Raw genomic sequence first — 20,771 nt, forward strand, 5'->3', positions numbered from 1 at the left:
CACCTTCTCAAAAGCTTCATTTTATTGCAGCAGTCTTGTGCTCTTCCTCAGGGCAGGCTTTGCTTCCTGTGTTTTGAGGGCGCAACATATCTTGCAGATGGTAATGGGATATTCAAACACCCAATATCTTCGGCATTCTACTTTTTGATATTGCTCGGCATCCTGCATGTTCCTGGTGCTGGAGTTACGTCTGAAGATGAGGTCCCTCCAATTGGATCTCAGATCCCAGTGGTTCTAGTTCTTAGGCAGGGTGACTGGCCTTCTTCAGCAGGGTAGCCCACGATCTCCTGTGGTGTGCCTGCAAAGAGAACGTGATGATGGGGATTTTGGCAACCCTGGCCAGAGATAACTGTAGTCACGGATGCATCCCACGGGATGGGGAGCCCTCATGAGCTTTCTGACGATGTGCAGACTTTTGTCCCCATCAGAATCAAGACTACACATAAACATGTTAGACGTGGGGGCGATCAGAGTGGCACTGACAGCCTTTTTGCCTTCCATCCAATGAAGGAACGTCCTGATAATGACCGACAACAGGGTGACCATGTATTACCTCAACAAAAGGGGGGGAGGTGTAGGGTCACTACCACTGTGCAAGGAGGCAATGCAGGGTTTTGGGCTCTATAAAACGGGATCTGTCAGCTGTTCGCCATTGTAATCTTTTTCCCAGGTAGATGGACGCTCTGAGCAGGCAGCACACAATCTCCCATGAGTGGAGATTGGCCTAGGAAATCGTTTGAGATCTTTTCTTTTGGGGAGTCCCTCGAGTGGATCTGTTTGTGTCCAGTATCAACAGGAAATGCAATCTTTTATGCTTCAGGGAATATCCTCAGAGAGAATGTCTGGGGACGCATTTGTAGTGGACTAGGAATTTCCACCCACCAGTCCCCGTTATCCCTCATGTCATTAGGAGGTTGAGGAAGTTCGGAAAAGCCAGGGTCCTGATTGCCCTGGATTGGGCCAGGACGACATGTTACCCAGACATTCTAGACATGTCGATCAGCCCTCCATTCATTCCCCCCCCCCCCACAGAGTAGATCTACTCTCACAAGAGGGAGGCCGTCTTCATCCAAGAATCCGAGCACTGAACTTAGACACCTGCTTTCTGAGAGGTTAAGATATATAGTTTGGGACCTACCAGAAGACATTATGGAGGTGTTGCTTTTGGCTAGAAGACCAGCAACAAAAATCTTACTGCTGCCGTTGGAACAAGTTTTGCATTTGGTGCAGAGCTAAAGATATGGATCCTTTCTCTTGCATATGGATATGGAGTGCTTTCTTTTTTTACTGCACCTGGCTCGTCCTGTGGCTATCATTAAGGGATACTTGGCAGGGTTATCTATATTCAAGCGTACGCCTGGACAAGGCTCTTTAGATGCCAATTAGGAACCAATTCTTGATTGGACTGACATACGCATTCCCACGAGTCCCTTTTCTGGTTCCGTTCTGGGATTTGAACTTAATACTTACTTTTTAATGGGAGCTGCTTTTGAGACACTTTTATTCCTGTCCTCTCAGGTTACTAAACTGGAAAAACATTTTTTTTAATGGTATTCTCTAAGGAGAAGGTACTTTTGAGAAATCGTCCGTCCACAAAAGATTACATTAGCATGTTTGTATCCCCTCCTCACCATTCTGCACAGACTTGACCCGAAAAGGGCTCTTAGCTTTTACATTTCAACAATGTCGGCTATCATCAGGATTATTTGGTTACGCTGGTCACAAGTTAGGCCAAGCTGTGACCAAGCAAACACTATCCTTGCTGGGAAGGATTGTCATGATAATGTAAGAGCCCATTCCACCAGGGGAGTGGAAACTATTTTGGCTCTACAAAGAGGTGCACCAGTGCAGGACATTTGCAGTGCTGCAACATGGTACTCCCTCCATACATTCTCTGAGCATTATTGCTTAGACACGCTCTTTGGCCAGGATGCTTGCTTTGAAAGAGCGGTTCGGCACCATATTATGTGCTAATTAAAATTTCGCAAAATTCCACTTCTTCCCTCTCCAAAACTGCTATAGGAGTCTAAGATGAGGAATCTGTGGGAGGACACAATATATTGGAAGAAAAAAGTACTTCTGCCTGGAAATGTTCTTTGTGTTGGATGTTCCTCCCACGGATGCCTAATCGCCCTCCGAGCCTACCCCTCTGACTGTGAGCAAATTGTTGTTTCTTCTCTTTCAACCTGCAACGGGTGCATAACTCCAGACAGCTGAGCAGGAAGAGAGGAAAACTAGGAACTGAAGCAACAGGTTGCATATTTTCTGACTAATGTAGAGGATGATCAAGTATGTTGTAGTTTCACCTAGGCAAAGTGATTTGGCAAAAAGTCACACACTAAACAATGAGACCCACGTGGATAATGAAGCGAAAACTCAGAAAGGCTTTGTTCATATGTATTGCAGGCGAAAGTCTTTCTTTCCATTGTGAAAATTGATTACGTAAATGCGTTCAGTTGTATGCCGGCGGCAGCAGCTCTCGCCACAAAGGGCGTGTGTATTGGTTTGTGCTGCCAGAGTGTTCAAAGTTCTTACCAACATCTCTCTTTAGGTTACCACAAGATGGATGTGGCGAACAAGTGTTGGTTGCAGTTATATGGGCATCAAACTGTAAGTGATGCAGAAAACACACTTGTAAAATATCCCTAAGATGTGTGGAGTGGGTAAATTAACGATTCATCAAGAAAGTGTGTGGGGGTTGTGACCGTTTCATTGAGCATGCATCTTTCCCTGACAACACTAACCTTTTATCAGCTTCTTTTTTACCCATAGAAAATAATTGAAATCATGGTCCCCAAATGAGGTTGCCTTAAAGTTTTTGCCCAGATGGGGAGGCCTGTCTAAGTCTGCGAACTAGGCAGAAACCCCATAAGACCCCCTGTTGTAGTTATGGACATAGCCAGGGTCAAAAACCATGCGTGTATGCGCAAAGGTTCCATGTGCATCCATGATGACTGTTGCTTTGGTGGTATTGCTGCCTCCTGTCAATATGTGGTTCTAACTCCACCCCTTCAGGCCAGATATCCACGTGGGAATGCAGTTTAATGTTTGGGAGTGCAGGTCCCGTTACGTGAAACACTGATCAGAGAAGCAGGTTACTCTTCAGCAGCCATTAACCATGTTCTGTTTCAGGGAATAGTGCGGAATTGCTAACATGATCAACAGGCTTGCCCATGATTTAATACTGTTCCTTATTTACGTGTTGAATGCCTGATGATATTCCTTGGGACATTGTGAACCCTGTAGAATCTACTTTTGTGACATTGGGTTTGGATTTCTTTCTTTGATGAAACGCATGTAAGGATACAGAAGTGCTGACTTTAACCATCTACTTAACTCGGAGAATGGAAATAGATTTTGCTCAAGAAAAGCTCCTGAATAGTGCCAGATGTCGATGGAAAAGTGTGTTTCCTTTTTACTAAAATGGGACCATAGCTGCAGTTTCCCACGGGCTTTGTGGGGGCTTTCTTGTTCAGCTGTTGATTTGTACATTGCAAGATTCATACGTTTTTGATCGGCCTGTGGTCTACACGTAATCCGATGTTTAGGTCTTTCTGGATTTGTGTATCCAACACTGCTGAATGTGACCAAGTGCCCTCTGTATGAAAATAAAGATTGCCCTTTATCACCATTTAAAGGCATGATTGGCCATTTGGGTAGAGGGATCAAAGACGTATTGGACCTACAGCATGCACTCTTCTCACTGTAGAGGACAGCTCAGTCATCCAGGTCGGGCAAGGCAGTGAAAACCAGCATTTCTCTCTCATGCACCAGGCTTGCTGAGTATAACGTGAGACTGGGCACCACAGCCTCCACTTATTATAAAATGTACAATATACCTGTTCTTGAAATGTCTGTTAACCTGAGAGGTCGTTTTAGCAATGTATTTATGCATGCATCTAATAAATGTATGTAGGGAGTATTAACCTTGGTTCAAACTTGTTATAAGCTGCAGAAGTGCTCCTTTTCTGACTTAAATGTATAGATGAATGGTTGGGACTAGTAGGTGTGCTTTTTGGCTATGTTGTTACTATTGCAAGTCTGCTGACTGATAACTGTGTCTTCCCATTACATTGCTAATTCGCCCTGGTTTTATAACTTTGAAATCACTACTTGGAGATGTTTTTAATTATTTGTAGTCACTGTACTTGAATTCATCACCAAACACTAATGCTTCAATGTTGCATGATAATTGCACACATTTCACCCACAAGTTATCTGAACAGTTTTTGTTGTTTCCCTTCACCTTTTGCATACTTTAGATAATCATGTGAAGTGTTCTGGAGCAGTTGGATGACTGTTGCGTAGTTAATTGGGCAATACGTCCAGCTCACCAACCGAAGGAATCACACTATCAGTATTTATGCATCTCTCACATGCCTTGCTGGATGTCCGCTGATGGAGCCGTCTGGCAATGACCAATCTTACGATGACCCCGAAAACCGAACTGCTGACCAAGAGGCCCGGAAGCCATCGGACGCTGATCAAAAACTCTCCAAAATCACTCACAATGCTATGGAGAACATTAACGTGATTGGCCAAGGCCTAAAGCAGCTCTTCCAGCACCAGCGCCGGAGGTCCTCTGTGTCGCCCCATGAGGTCCAGCAAACCCAAGCTGAACCAGAGCAAGAGCCAGATGACCAAAGCTGTGCAGTGGCCATTGATGCCGATGGGGTGCTGTTGAACTCTACGCAACCCACTGCGCTAAACCGCGTGCTGCAGCAGATCCGGGCTCCACCAAAGGTGAAAAGAACAGGCACCAGCCTACACAATCGGCGTGGTAAAACCGACCCACAAAAGGGGAGCCCTCAGATCAGCAGAAAATACTCACAGGATGTTGTGAGCATCTTGCATGCTTCTGGGCGGCCCAGGTCATCTTCCACCACTGATGCTCCCAGCAACTTGTCTGTTCTTGAGCAAGCGAATGCCTCTTACATATCCGGGGAGGAAACAGATCGGGTATGTGAGTCCTTTTTTATTCCCTTGGGGAACTTTCCCATTAAGTAATGAGAATGTATTTAAAATTATTTTTTGTGCTTTTTTGCAATACATAGTATGGCAAACCTGAAAGACATGCCATTTAATCTATGACCTAGCTCATCCTATAATGTTTCATGAATCTGGGGTTGTCATCCCATTTTCTGGAGAGATGAGTATCACAGCCATCTATTTATTACCCTTAGACATGTTCAGGCTTTGACGCCAGATGTATAACATTACGCTTAAATAGATCCTTCTCATTAGAGATTTTGACTTTGAACACTAAACCAATTATGGCTGTAGAACGGACACACACATGACGACATGCAAACCCATAGGCACACACCAAGTAACAGGTGCTCTATTCTAAGTTTTTAAATGCAACTAATTCTCATCACAATCTTGGTTTCACCTGCTCTGTCCTTTTTCTTAAAATACGCTTTACTCTATATTTATGTTTCTGTTCACTGTTGATCTTGGTGTGTACTGTTGAAAAAGCGGTGCATAATGGAGCATTATTTTTGTTTTATTTAGAAGATAACTATCATTTAAATGAGAATAAATAATACATTTATTTGCCTAGTTCTCTGTAACTCCCGCCTGTCTGACATGTTTTGCGTGAGAGAGAGATATCTATCTATAGATATATATATCTATATTTCTGAGGCTTGTGGAATCTGCTTAGATCACATGCTGTGCATAGGCCGACATATAGTGGAAGCTGTGGAGTATTACAGTTTGTTTTTCGAAACTCGAAAATGGGCATCGACACAGGGCGTGGCAGTAATACTATCCCTAGTGTGACGTCCACTGAACCCAAGATCCCTCAAGCGTCTAGGATCCTCAGATTGTTTTTTTCCGCCATACTGGTCGGAAGCATTTTGCGGAGTCCCCTGGTCTTAGCCATACTTTTGCTAAAAATTTAAAATAATTATCTATTGACATCCTTCCCCACCCCAACGTCGAACTTCGACAACTCGACGCCGGCTGGAGAAGAAATCGACCGTCGGCTGCTGCACGACGGATTTGGGCCTCGGAAGGCCGCTGGCCTCGGCCCGGGCCAGGTAGGCCGATGGCCTCGGCCCTGCAAGTAGGGAGAGTGGGGGGTGGTACATACTCTACACTCTTTGTATATAGGTACACCTTATACATTTCCTACACTTAACAGCCCGCTGCCTCAAGGTGCGTATGGAGAGTACCGCTTTTCAATTCTGCCCCAAGTGCAATCGCAAATACCCTTGGGTCGACAGGCACGCCAAGTGCAATCTCTGCTTGCCGAGGGGCCACCCCGAAGCGAACTGCAGAGCGTGTAGTAGGTTTAAACCTAAGACACTTAAGGACCGTTCGACGAAGCGTTGGGCCCACCACGCCTGGCAGGCGGCCATGGCAGCGGAGGGCGCCTTCAGCGATGGCAGCGACGCCATACTTTCGGACGGCGAGGGCATTACGGTGTCGAAAGACAGCCGAGCGCAGGTCCCCGACCTCGGAAGGTCGTCCGGCAGGGCGGCTATGGGGAAGACCCCCGGCGACACAAGCGCTTCACATACTACACACACTAAACACACTAAGTCCAACCGAGACTCGACGACGTCGAGTTCTCGGAAAGAGGCACAGACAGAACGGTCCGATTCGGTGTCCTCTGGGCGCTCTCGATCAAGATCGCCGCATGACTCCAGGCAATCATCCACTCTTGCCAAGAGTGCCTCGCTCCCTAGGCTAACAGAAGTTCGATCGTCGGAAGACGAAGACGACTTCCACCCCCACGGTGCGCTCCAGGAGTCGGAGCCCGCAATTAAAGCCAGCGAGGCCCCACGCTCGAAGGACAGGGGCACCTCTCCCGATCCTCGACGCCAGGCGTCGAAAAACTCCGGAGCCACTAAGGGACAGGGAAAACATTTTTCTACGCACGGGGAGGGGGGAAAACAGCAGAAGAAACTACCTGTACATTCTTCCACACCTATAAAACACTCCACCCCCCCTAAACAGACAGACAAGCCCAGGTCTGCTGATTTGTCCACAACCAGCAAAGCTACTCAAGATAAATCCCATAGACTTGCTGAGAGAGTCATTCCCAGTTCCAAATAATGGTCCAGTGAAGACATAGATAGGGTCATGTCAAGAATGTCTTCTTTGGCTGATTTTTATGATAAAAATCCAGAACATTTCCTCTCGTATGATCCACAAGGGGCCACACCCTCAGGCTCTACTGATCCTATCCCCCCGAGTAAGAAGGCCCGGTTTGAAACCCCTATGAGGTCTGAACCCTTCGAGGTACAACCTTACGCAACTCCATACTCACGGTATCAAGGAGAGGCTTCCCTTTGTGAAGACCAAGAATTTAGTATAATAGAAGAGCAAACCGGGACGGGCTACTATGGGGATGATGAGGACCAGGAAGAAGAAGAGGATGACCCGGAAACATACAGAGTAGATTCCCCGGTAGAGAACGAAGCCCCGGTTACCAACTCCCCGGTCGATAACCAACCCCTCCTAAATGAGGTTCTCGCTCGTGCAGCAGAACATTTCCACATTGACACCCACGGTGTACAGGAGGAAAGGGACTTCGCAGAAGAGTTAGTGGGAGAAAGGAGGCCTGTTGCCCAGACCATCCCTATCATTAAATCCATTCAGCGGAGAATAGATCTGTCCCTGGTGAACCCAAACCTCACCAGAGCAGTCAATCCCAGGGTTGAAAAACTTTTCAGGGCGGCACAGTCTGTCCCTCTCTATATAAGAGGACATCTGAAGCCAGACTCCCTAGTGGTCACCAACACTCGTAAGAGGGCTGGGACACCCTTGTCTTCATCAGAAGCTCCTCCCGACAAGGAGAGCAAAAAACTATATAGTTTTGTCAGGAAGGTAGCCCAACGTCCGCCTATCAAGCAAGGATTGCTAACTCCACCACCCGGTTGGCCAGCTACAACTGCCATCAGTGGGAAGAAGTCGCGGCTCTCATAGCCTCTGCTCCTGAACCGTTAAAGGGCCAATTAGCTCCGATTTCCGCAGAGGGTAGAGCCGTGTCTGGTTGCATTTTGAAAGCAACCTTCAACGCCGCGGACAAAGCAGGCAGATTGATAGCAGAAGGTACTGTTATCTAGAGACATGCGTGGTTACGGCAGTCTGGTTTTAAGGCAGAAACACAGGCATCATTGTTGGACAAACCGGTGGAAACCGATCTGTTGTTTGGTAAGGCGGTCGAAGACGCACTGAATAATGCCAAGGACGAATACGAGACACTCAAGTCCCTTGGCCAGTTAACCAATAAACCCCCTAACCAGAGAGGGAATAGTAATTTTCGTCGCCCACGCGGCCCAAATTCCCAGAGAGGATCTAACTATTCACAGGGGCAGGGTACACAGTGGAACAACAGCCAACAGTCTACCCAGGGTTACGGCAGAGGTAATAGGAGAGGTCGTGGTAAAGGCAGAGGCAGCCCCAGCAAAGGAGGCGGCACGCCTCCACCAAAGCAGTGACGCTCAGTTCAGGGTCCCTTCTCACGCAACCCCAATAGGGGGACGCATTTCAAACTTCACCCAGGCTTGGGAAGGGATCACATCAGACAGATGGGTGCTGTCAACAGTATCCACAGGATATTGTATAGAGCTACTGCAGCGTCCCTGGAACCATCCTCCACGACAGAGTACACTCCTTAGAACATCAGAAGATTCTCCTCGAGGAGATTGCCATCCTTCTACAAAAGGACGCAATAGAACTCGTCCCGGGATACCAGGTAAACAAGGGTATTTATTCAACTTACTTCCTTGTGCCAAAGAAAGACTTGACAATGCGCCCAGTATTGGACTTACGGCCTGCCAACAAGTATGTCAGGCCCCAAAAATTTCGTATGACCACGCTACAAGAGGTAATCCCCCTCCTAAAAAAGGGGAATTACATGGCAACCTTGGATATGAAAGATGCTTATTTTCATATTTCCATGTTCCCAGCGCACAGAAAGTACTTGCGCTTCAAGGTGGACAGTCGCCACTACCAATTCAAGGTACTGCCCTTCGGGATAGCTTCAGCACCAAAGGTATTCACCAAGGTACTGGCGGTGGCGGCTGCACACCTACGCAGGGAGGCAGTCCCAGTGTACCCTTATCTGGACGATTGGCTCATAACGGGGGAAACCCTAGGAATTTGCAGGACAAACATTCAAATGACTATCGACCTCCTACACTAGTTAGGCTTCTCAATCAACGAGAAGAAGTCAAGCCTGGTGCCAAGCACCTCAAAACAATTCCTAGGAGCAATCCTGGACACCCAGGAGGTGTTGATCTTTCCTTCAGAAGAAAGAATTCGGAATATACTACTGCAAATTCCGCATTATCAGCCCGGTCAACAAATAATGGTACGCAAAGCAATGCGTTTACTGGGCATGATGGCGTCATGCATTTACCTGGTCCCCCACGCGCACCTGCGCATGCGTCCCATGCAGGAATGGTTGGCGAAACAGTGGTCTCAGGCAAGTGGTCAGTGGGACGATCTAGTGGTCATTTCGCCAACACTGGTACAAAGCCTTCACTGGTGGACAAGAGAGAATCTCGCAAAGGGGAAACCCTTTTACGATCCCGAAGTACAGGTAGTAGTCACTACAGATGCATGTCTGACGGGGTGGGGAGCTCACCATCTCCACCACACAGCTCAGGGTCTCTGGTCTCACTCAGTGGCCAAGAACCACATCAACCTGCTAGAGCTTCTGGCAGTATTCAGAGCGCTTCAGGCGTTCGAGCCCCATCTACTAAACCTGTCAGTGCAAATCCGGACGGACAGCACTACAGCCATGTTCTACCTGAACAAGCAAGGAGGGACTCGCTCGCCAAATCTGTCCAAGCTTGCCCAGAAAATCTGGATATGGGCACTCATACGGAACATCTTCCTGTCATCACAACATGTTCCAGGGGAGCTCAATTCCCTAGCGGATGCTCTGAGCAGAGACTCCCTCCCAGAGGAACACGAATGGGTGCTTCACAGAGAGGTCGTAGAAGGTCTCTTCTCTCAGTGGGGTTTCCCCACTATAGACTTATTCGCCACAAACGAAAACAGACAATGCCCAGGATTTGCATCCAGGTTCCCCCAACCAGACTCTCAGGGGAACGCCCTGTGGATGAACTGGTCAGGGATGTTTGCGTACGCTTTTCCACCAACTCCTCTCATCAGGAAAGTGGTGAACAAGATGAACAGGGAATCGATGACGCTCGTCCTAGTTGCTCCCATGTGGGCAAGACAACCGTGGTTCCCACACCTACTCAGGATGGCGGTGTGCGAGCCCATCAAACTACCAGCCTGGTACAACCTACTGTCCCAGCACCAAGGTCAAACAGTGCACCAGCAAGCCAACTCAATGAACCTGGCAGCATGGCTCCTGAGGTCATAGAGTTTGGACACCTCAATTTGCCACAGAGGTGTATGGACATCCTAAAGGAATCTAGGAAACCAAACACAAGGCAATGTTACTTTGACAAGTGGAAGAGGTTCGTTATCTGGTGCCAGAGTAGACAAATCATCCCGGTTGATTGCACTCCTTCCACTATTGTTACATACATGCTCCACCTGCTAGATTCAGGATTGGTTTTTAACTCACTGAAAGTACACCTGGCAGCCCTCTCGGCTTACACCACTTCACATAGCAAGGTTTTGTGGTGGAAAGTACCAGTAGTTAAAGCCTTCATGGAAGGAGTAAAGAGACTTCACCCTCCTATTACAAACCCACCACCAGGGTGGGACGTTAATGTGGTGCTAGCCAAGCTCATGGGACCCCCTTTCGAACCCATGCATAAAAGCAGTCTCAAACACCTGACTTATAAAACGGCCTTCTTAGTAGCTATTACTTCTATAAGAAGGGTCAGTGAAATTCAGGCTCTGTCAGTGCAGGATGCCTTCTTTACCGTCCATAAAGACAAACTGGTTTTACGCACACACCCTAGGTTCTCACCTAAATTTATATCAAAATTCCATGTAAACCAGTCCATCGAGCTTCCGGCTTTCTTCCAGAACCCGCAAAGCTCGGCTGAGGTGAAACTACACACCCTAGATGTGCGTAGGGCGGTCCTCTACTATGTAAATAAAACAAGACCGCTAAGGAAAACAGATCAACTGTTTGTCTCCGTAGCTACAGGCAGAGAGGGGGATCGCGTCTCGAAAGGTGCCATCTCGAAGTGGATTATTTACTGTATCCAGCTGTGTTACTCACTCTCTAAAAAGACTCTGCCTTTTACGCCAAGGGCCCACTCTACTAGAGGCATTGGGGCCACTCTGGCTTTCATTGCAAATGTACCCTTTGACACCATTTGCAAAGCAGCTACTTGGAGCTCTATTCACACTTTTACTCAGCATTACTGCATTGACACCCATTCCAAGGCAGATACACAAGTGGGACAAGCGGTTCCAAGACACTTATTTGCTCATGACCCTTCTCACATCCCACCTCCTTCTTCTGGTACTGCTCGCTAATCTATGCACAGCATGTGATCTAAGCAGATTCCACAAGCCTCAGAAGGGATACATTACTCACCGTAATCGTATTTCTGATGCTTGTATCTGCTTAGATTCACATGCGACCCACGCTTCCTCCCCTCCGAGAGAAGGCGCATGATTGCTGGTAGTCTTACCTTTCTGTCTATCTGCTTGGATTATCTGTACTCACGCTACTCCTCATGCTACCTCATGTTAGAAAAAATACAATCTGAGGATCCTAGATGCGTGAGGGATCTTGGGTACAGTGGACGTCACAATAGGGATAGTATTACTGGCACGCCCTGTGTCGACGCCCATTTTCGAGTTTCGAAAAACAAACTGTAATACTCCGCAGCTTCCACTAGATGTCGGCCTATGCACAGCATGTGAATCTAAGCAGACGCAAGCATCAGAAATATGATTACGGTGAGTAATGTATCCCATATATCTATATATACACACACACACACACACACACTTAGATCACATGCTGTGCATAGGCCGACATCTAGTGGTAGCTGCAGAGTATTAGTTTGTTTTTCGAAACTCAAAGGGGCGTCGAACCAGGGCGTGCCAGTAGTCTATCCATAGTGTGACGTCCCCTGTACCCATGATTCCTCACGCATGTAGGACCCTCATATTGTTTTTTTTCTGCCATACTAGTCAGACGCATGTTGCAGAGTTCCCTTGGCTTTAGCCATTTATTCTTACAATTACAGTAAAACAATTCCCTGTTTACTTCCACCTTACGCCGAAGACCGACGCCGGGGAAGATCGAGGAATCCAGCCATCAAGGACTGCCACGACGGACATCGGGCCTTGGAAGGCCTCTGGCCTCGGCCCTGTATAGTAGGGAGAGTGGGGGGGTGGTCATAACAGGCTTCTTTCCACCTTTTTTCCTACATATACCGCCCGCTGCCATTTTATAACGTATGGAGAGTACTCCATTTAAGTTCTGCCCAAAGTGTAACAAGAAGTTTCCCTGGGTAGACAGGGTAACCGGAGGGACTGCTCAAAGGAAGTGGGAGGAATTCAGAGCTAAAAACTATTTCATTTATTTTAATATTTATATTGCGCCGGTAACTCGCGAGCCTCGGGGTGCAGAAACAAGGACACGAAAACAGACAGACGTGATTAGACAGAGCGGACGGGACAATCACTATGGAAACAAAGAGGTGGGGTCCTACCACATAAATGTTGGTTTCTTTACTAACACATTTTACTGTAAAGATTACAACATTTTACATGCATAGTGTATGTAGAACTGTATGGTTTAGCTCGCTTTCATTGAGAGAGAGGGGAGCAAAAAAAACATGTTCAGTGAACTTTAGGCTTCTTTATTTAGCCAGAGTCAAAAAGGGCGCAGGCTCATTTCCGCAATGTTTTTATTTCCCTGTTACAGTAATTCCTATGTCAGAGAAACAGAAACTGCATGTCATTTACAGTCATATTATCAAGAAAAGAAAAAAGCACAGGTATAATCAAAACCCTAATGGGTGAACATTGAATTTTAAGTATAAACACACCTGCTCAACAGTTGTAGAACAGTGAAAACTGTGGAGGTTGGCCTCTATATACAGCACATTTAGATATTTTAAATGTTTTATAGGGCAACCAATAGGTAATGCAGTAGCAATAATATTCCAACTGTAAAAATCTAATTCAAAGATTTGTCACTAGTACATCCTTCAGTTTTTTTGAGGTGCACTGAGCATTGGGGAGTGACCTAGTCGTTGGGCCCTGGGTAGACAAGCACAATACGTACAATCTGTGTCTCCCACAAGACCATCCAGAGGCTACCTGTCGAGGTTGCAAGCTCTTCAAGCCAAAAACCCCTAAAGACAGCTCGACTAAACGCTGGGCCCACTACGCCAGGCAGAAAGAGGCCATGGAAGTCGAGGGAACGTTCAGCGATGGCAGCAACGTCGCCAAATCGGACGGCGAGGGCAGAGGGGTGACTTCGGACACCCAGGCGCAGGCCCACGACCCCGTAGGACTGGCCGGCGGCCACGTTGTGGGGACAACACCAGGCGGCAAGAGAGTGACACATACTACCTCCACTAAACAAACCAGCCCCGGCCGTGACTCGATACGCTTGTCGAGCGATCGGCAACGGAAGACACCAAGAGCGGTCTACCAAATCTGTGTCCCGGCATTGCCGTTCGTGCTCGCCTCATGACAAACAACAACTGTCCACGGTTGATAAAGATGTCATACTTTCAATAGTCCCGGAGGCCCGGTCGTCAGAAAACGATTCAGACCTCTATCCTCAGTCAAGACGCTTAGCGTCTACACTCGAAATTCGACGTCCTTCCTCCAATACAACCTCCGAATCTCGTACCACCTCTGAATCTCGACGCCAGGCGTCAAATCCCTCGGAGGCCCACAAAAATACTGGAAAACATTCCTCTAGTCATGGAAAAGGGTATAAACAGTATAAAAAAGTCTTCTAAACTCCATAGTCATAAAGATAAACAGAAGGCCCCTAAATCTATTGGAAAGTCCAAGGTCCATGGCCCTACCACTAAAAGTAAAGTAATTCCTCCCACTGCTCAGGATATGGGCATGGAGGAGGAATCAGAACACGTTATTCCTATCTCCAGAGAATGGAATTCAGCTGGAATTGACGGGGTCATGAGAAGGATGTAATTTATGGCGGACTTCTATGTGAAGGACCCTAATTACTTTCATAGCTATGCTAACACCCCGGCTACCTCTGCCCCTTCGGGGTCCAAAGACTCTCAGCCCCCTACTAAAACAATCCTGCTCTGATTCCCCGGCGCAGGGCTGGGTCACAGACCCTTTGGTGATCGAATCTTACCACCCTGATGTATATTGTGAAGAAACTGAACCACAATCGGTGGAAGACCAGACAGGGGTCTCTTATTATGGGGATGAAGAGGACCAGGATGAGGAGGAAGATGAAGCTGAGGCCTATTGTCATGATGCCCGCTCCCGGGGAGCCGGTGCAAGCCCTGCGTCCCCGAAAGCGGACATCCAGTCCCCAAGGAAAGACCCAGCAACCCCATATAGGGGCCCTTTGGACAGTGTTCTGGCGCCTATGGCGCCAGGCTCATAAAAGACATCAGTCCTGGCGCCATAGGCGCCAGGTTCATTATGGGAGTGCTTGGGTGCACTTACCTGATGCAGGCCATGCTGCAGGATCCCGGCCTCCTTGAGGCCTGAAAGGAACTACTTTACCTGTGGGACTAATTTACCATCCGGGCGTGGTCGGGGAAGGATACATACCTGATTGGAGGAAGGATACATACCTGGAACTTCTTCCAAGGCTATTTAAACACCACCCGAACAGCCACACGTGCTTTGCGTTGTTCTGCATCTAGCAGCTGGACGCTCACCGTGTCTGCTCCTGCATCCTGACTTCTGCCACGTCTACCAGCATCACCTGCAAAGGAAAAGAGAACAGAAGAAGGAAAAGTCCTTACCTGCTAAATCTGCATCCCGGAGACATCTCGCCGACAAATCCTGAAAAGGAAGACTTTTATTTAAAAGCTCATCGCGTCGATCGCTGCAGCGCCGCATTCCACTCATCTTTACAGGGCGCCTCCATGTTCAGCAGCGATCATCCAGATTCGCAGTCACGCCCCAGCGCCTAGGGAGAAAAAGGCAAGAACAAAAGGTGAGAGAGAGAAGGGAATAAGGAAAGCTAAATCTCCATGTTAAGACTTACCTGTTGATTCATTCTCTCTTCATTTCGGGTCCGCGCCGCATCCTGGCATTTCCGGACCCCGGCCCCTAAGGGGGAAAAAAGACATCAGCGTTAATGAGCGAATGAAAAGACATTACCAAAAAACGCTCATTAAAGACTTACCTGATTTCTACAAGGATTTCACCTCTCATCTCGGGTCGGTGCCTGTTCCCCGGCATTCCGTACCCCGGCCCCTATGGGGAAAAAGACACTAGCATTAGTACATTAATGCATGGACACAAGGGGAACCTCTTATCAAAAAACTTACCTGGAAGCCAAGCAAGTTTGGTTCTCACCAATCCGAAAATCCAGTGAAGTAACTGGATACCAACGCGCCCCTGCATCAGAAGCAGGATGGAGAGCTCGTCCTTCCAGACCCTAAGGTGAGACGCTACGGGGAATCACAGAAGGGTTTCGAAGAGGGTGAGAGGGGAAAGTAGGAGGCCGATTGCATTACCCCGCAGACAGTTAATCCCCTATTTTCGCCTACAGAAGGATACTTCTGCGAGCCAGACAAGCCAGATTTGGGGGCCCGGTCCAGTCCGTCTTCCGAACCCTGCGCATCTCCTTAGAAGAAGTCACAGCAGCGCGAACCAGGCCAGCGCCTCCGTGGGAGTCAGGTGAGCGTTACACCTATAATCTCGACTCACTGATTCCCGAAGACGCACCGGTGCATGACTCGCTGGTAGATAACCTCTCCTCAATGAGGTACTGGCTAAAGCAGGAGCCCATTTTCACATTGACACACAGGGGGTCCAAGAATATATGGATTTCGCTGAAGAGATCCTAGGAGACAGGAAAGCCATTACTCAGGCCATCCCTATATTAAAATCCATCCAGCGTAGGATTGATCCCTCGCTTGTAACCCCAAACCCACATGAGCTGGGTAACTATTCCGGGCCGCACCCTCCGACCCCCTGTACATTAGAGGGCAATTAAAACCGGATTCTCTGGTTTGTAACAACCGCCAGAAAGAGGGCAGGTACACCACTTGCTTCTTCCGAAGCACCTCCTGAGAACGAGAGCAAAAAACGATATGCTCCGAGTAGAAAGGTTGCCTCCACCGCCGCTTATCCGACACGTATTGCCAACAGTGCCACTCTTTTGGCAAGCTGCAATGGCCACCAGTGGGAAGAAGTAGCTGCTTTAGTATCTTCTGCAACAGAACCCCTAAAGAGCCAGTTGGCTCAATTGGCAGTAGATGGGAAGGTCTGTATCAGGATGCATACTAAAAACAAACTTTGATTCAGCAGTTAATGCGGGAAAGTTAATCGCCGAAGGCATGGTTGTAAAACGTCACGCTTGGCTAAGACAGTCAGGGTTCAAACCTGAGACCCAAGTCACTCTTATAGACATGCCGTAAGAGCCGAACGTACTATTCGGCAAAGCAGTGGAGGAAGCCTTAAAGACAGCTAAGGACAAGTATGAGACCCTAAAATCTCTCGGACAACTCACAAATAAACACTCAGGACAGAGGGGAAACACTAATTTACGTCGCTTTCGGGGCCAAAGCTCCAAGAGGGGTTCAAACTACTATCAAAATCAAGGAACCTCATGGGGCAACAATCGGTTCCAATCATCAAAGGGCTTCCCCAGAGGGCAGCGCAGAAGCTGCACCAGGGGTAGAGGCAGCCCCCCCAGAGGTGGTACACCACCCAGTAAACAGTGACTTTATGCTTCAGGTCCCCTCCCATGCATCCCCAGTATGGGGGCGTATTTCCACCATCACCCATGCATGGGGGTGGGGGGTCACTTTGGACAGATGGGGTTGTGTTAAGTGTCCGGAGGATATTGTATAGAGTTACTAGGGCGCCCCCATGACCATCCTCCGCGAAGAAGGTACACTCGTTGAACCATCAGAAAATCTTCCTGGAGGAGATTGCCATTCTGCTTGCAAAGGACGCCATAGAAATCATCCCAGTCAACCAGGTAAACAAGGGTATTTATTCAACCTACTTCCTAGTTCCAAATAAAATCTAACATTGCGCCCAGTATTAGATTTGCGCCCTGCAAACAAGTATGTCAAGCCACAAAAATTATGCATGACTACACTACAAGAGGCAACCCCTACTAAAAAAGGGGGATTACATGGCAACACTGGACATGAAAGATGCCTATTTTCATATTTCAATGTTCCCAGCACATAGAAGAGTCTTGCGTTTCAAAATAGACAACCAGCACTACCAGTTCAAGGTGCTGCCCTTCGGAATAGCCTCGGTTCCAAGGGTATTCACCAAGGTATTGGCAGTGGTGGCGGCGCACCTACGCAGGGAGGAAATCTCAGTGTACCAGTACCTGGATGACTGGCTCATTACAGGGGAGTCCCCCCTAATTTGCAAATTCAACATCTAAAGAACAATCAACCTCCTCTTCCAATTGGGCTTCTCAATCAACGAGAAAAAATCAAGTCTGGTGCCAAGCACCTCTAAACAATTCCTAGGAGCTGTCCTAGACACCCAAGAGGGGTTGGCCTTTCCATCAGAATTTGAAATATGTTGCTGCAAATTCCTCAATATCTGGCCGGTTGCCAAATAAGGGTGCGCAAAGCAATGCTTTTGCTAGGCATGATGGCATCTTGTATTTACCAGGTTCCCCATGCGCGCCTGCGCATTCGACCCATGCAGGAATAGTTGGCGAAACAGTGCTCTCAAGCAAGTGGTCAGTGGGACGATCTAGTGGTCGCTGGTGGACAAGAGAGAATCTTATGAAGCGGAAACCCTTCTACAATCCAGAGATACAGGACGTTGTCATAACAGACGTCTCCCTAGCAGGGTGGGGAGCCCACTACCTTCACCATATAGCTCAGGGTCTCTTGTCTCACACAGTGGCTCAGAACCACATCAATCTGCTAGAACTTCTGGCAGTCTTCAGAGCGCTTCGGGCATTCAAACCCCTTCTATCCAACCAGTCAGTGCAGATCTAACAAACAGCACAACTGCAATATTTTACCTAAACAAACAAGGGGGCTCTCGATCTCCCAATCTGTCCAGGCTTGGCCAGAAAATTTGGAAATGGGCACTCAAACGGAACATTTACTTGTCATCCCAACATGTTCCAGGGGAACTCCACTTGCTAGCAGATGCTCTGAGCAGAAATCCCCTCCCAGAGGAACACGAGTGGCGACTACACGAAGTCGTAGGAGACCTCTTCTCTCAGTGGGGTTTCCCCACTATAGACCTATTCGCCACAAGCGAAAACAGACAATGCCCAGACTTCGCATCCAGGTTCCCCAGCCAGGCTGCAAGGGGAACATCCTATGGATGAATTGGTCAGGGATGTTTGCCTATGCTTTTCCACCAACCCTCTAATGAGGAAGGTGGTGAGCGAGATCCACAGGGAACCGATGACGCTCCTCCTGGTTGCTCCCATGTGGGCGAGACAACCATGGTATCCACACCTATGCAAACTGGCGGTTGTGCGACCCCCATCAAGCTCCCGTGCCAGTACAACCTACTCTCCCAGCACGAGGGGCTAACGGTGCATCCTCAGACCAACTGGATGAACTTGGCAGGATGGCTCCTGATGTCCTAGAGTTCGGACATCTCAATTTACCCCAGAGGTGTATGGATATCAAGAGTCAAGAAAACCTAACACGAGGCACTGTTACTATGACAAATGGAAACGATTCGTAATTTGGTACCAGAATAAGCAAATCAACCCAGTTGATTGTACTCCTTCTAATGTTGTCACCTGTATGCTCCACCTACTGGATGCTGGGTTAGTGTTTAACTCACTTAAAGTGCACCTGGCAGCTTTATCAGCTTACACCACTTCCCATAACAAGGTGTCATGGTGGAAAGTGAAAGTGGTCAAAGCATTTATGGAAGGGGTAAAGAGACTCCACCCTCCAATTTCTAACCCACCACCAGGTTGGGACCTTAATGTGGTACTTGCTAAGCTCATGCGACCTCCCTTTGAACCCATGCATAAATCTAGTCTTATAAAACTGCCTTCTTAGTAGCCATCACCTCCATAACAATGGTCAGTGAAATTCAAGCTCTGTCAGTGCAGGATCCTTTCTTTACTATTCATAAAGATAAACTGGTTTTACGCACTCACCTTAGGTTCTCACCCAAGTTAATTTCCAAATTCCATGTTAACCAGTCTATTGAGCTACCGGCCTTCTTCCAAGAACCCAAAAGCTCTGTTGAGGTGAAACTCCACTCACTAGATGTGAGGCGGGCAGTCCTCTACTATGTAGACAAGACCAGACCGCTAAGAAAGACAGATCAGCTGTTCGTCTCCATAGCCACAGGCAGAGAAGGAGATTGCATCTCTAAGAATGCCATCTCTAGGTGGATAGACGGATGTATCCAACTATGCTATTCCCTTTCAGATAAAACACTGCCTTTTACGCCAAGGGCCCACTCTTCAAGAGGTACTGGAGCCTCTCTGGCTTTCATTGCAAATGTACCCCTTGACAGCATTTGCAAAGAAGCTCCATGGAGCTCTATTCACACCTTTACTCGGCACTACTGCATTGACACTCATTCCAAGACAGATACTCAAGTGGGACAAGTGTGGTTCTAAGACATTTATTCGCTCATGAACCTTCTCACATCCCACTTCCTTCTTCTAACACTGCTCGCTAATCTATGCCCAGCATGTGATCTAAGCAGATTCCAGAAGCCTCAGAAGGGATACATTACTCACCGTAATCGTATTTCTGATGCTTGTATCCGCTTAGATTCACATGCGCCCGCCCTTCCTCCCCTCGGAGAGAAGGCGCATGGATGCTTGTAGTCTTATCTATCTTATCTGCTTGGATCCTCTGTACTCGTGCTACTCCTCATGCTACCTCATGTCAGAAAAAATACAATCTGAGTGTCCTACACGTGAGAGGGATCATGGGTACAGGGGACGTCACACTAGGGATAGTATTACTGGCATGCCCTGGTTCGACGCCCCTTTACGAGTTTCGAAAAACAAACTGTAATACTCTGCAGTTTCCACTAGATGTCAGCCTATGAACAGCATGTGACTCTAAGCAAATACAAGCATCAGAAATATGATTCTCCAGCATGGAATCACATGCTCATGAATATTCCCCGTTGTCAGGCTGGGAATCCTCGGTAAAGAAAAATTCAGTATCAGTTTTGTTTCTGAACTGTCTTTCTTGAAAAAACCAATCACTGGTCTCTGGGTCATACTGCCCCCAGCCAATGACTGCCCTCTCCCTGAGCCCTTCCCCTGGCAGCCATCCTCAGATTTTTACCGCACGTTCAAGTGTTGGGAGTCCTCGTGCTACAGCTCTCGAGCTTTTACTGCGTTTTCGTGCTTTTTTTCAAGGAGATTTTCTCATTTTTTGGTTAAATCGAGCCTCAAGCTCCACCGTTCTACTTCCGATCAACAGGGGCCCGTTTCGGAATTTTCTACGCCCCTCAAGGGTGAAGTTTTCGTCGAGTTACGCTTCTTGGAGTATTCCAGAAGATCTGAGGCCTACCATGAACATGGCCCAGGACAAGGGAAGCTCGATGCCCGGATCCAAGCTGTTCAGGAACTGCCCTGGATGCGGGTTACAGAATGTTTTCAAGGAGGACCAGCATTCGAGATGTCTCTACTGCCTTCATGAGGACAAGATGCACGTGGAGAAGGACTGTGCGTTCTCCAAGAACCTATCGGAACGGAC

General features: G+C 47.9%; 1 protein-coding gene across 9 annotated transcripts in view; it reads left to right on the plus strand.

The window, feature by feature from the left end:
* Positions 1-20,771, plus strand: part of TMCC1 (transmembrane and coiled-coil domain family 1) — a 987,752-nt gene that overhangs the window by 477,912 nt on the left and 489,069 nt on the right. For all 9 annotated transcript variants that reach the window (XM_069643435.1, XM_069643431.1, XM_069643429.1 and 6 more), the window contains one exon: positions 4,263-4,959. In XM_069643435.1, coding sequence (XP_069499536.1) covers positions 4,399-4,959 — 561 coding nt within the window. In that variant the 5' untranslated portion in view covers positions 4,263-4,398. The remainder of the gene's footprint in view (positions 1-4,262; positions 4,960-20,771) is intronic.

The sequence above is a fragment of the Ambystoma mexicanum genome, chromosome 2p (assembly GCF_040938575.1).
Source record: "Ambystoma mexicanum isolate Mex_15411 chromosome 2p, UKY_AmexF1_1, whole genome shotgun sequence".
Classification (NCBI taxonomy): Eukaryota; Metazoa; Chordata; class Amphibia; order Caudata; family Ambystomatidae; genus Ambystoma; species Ambystoma mexicanum.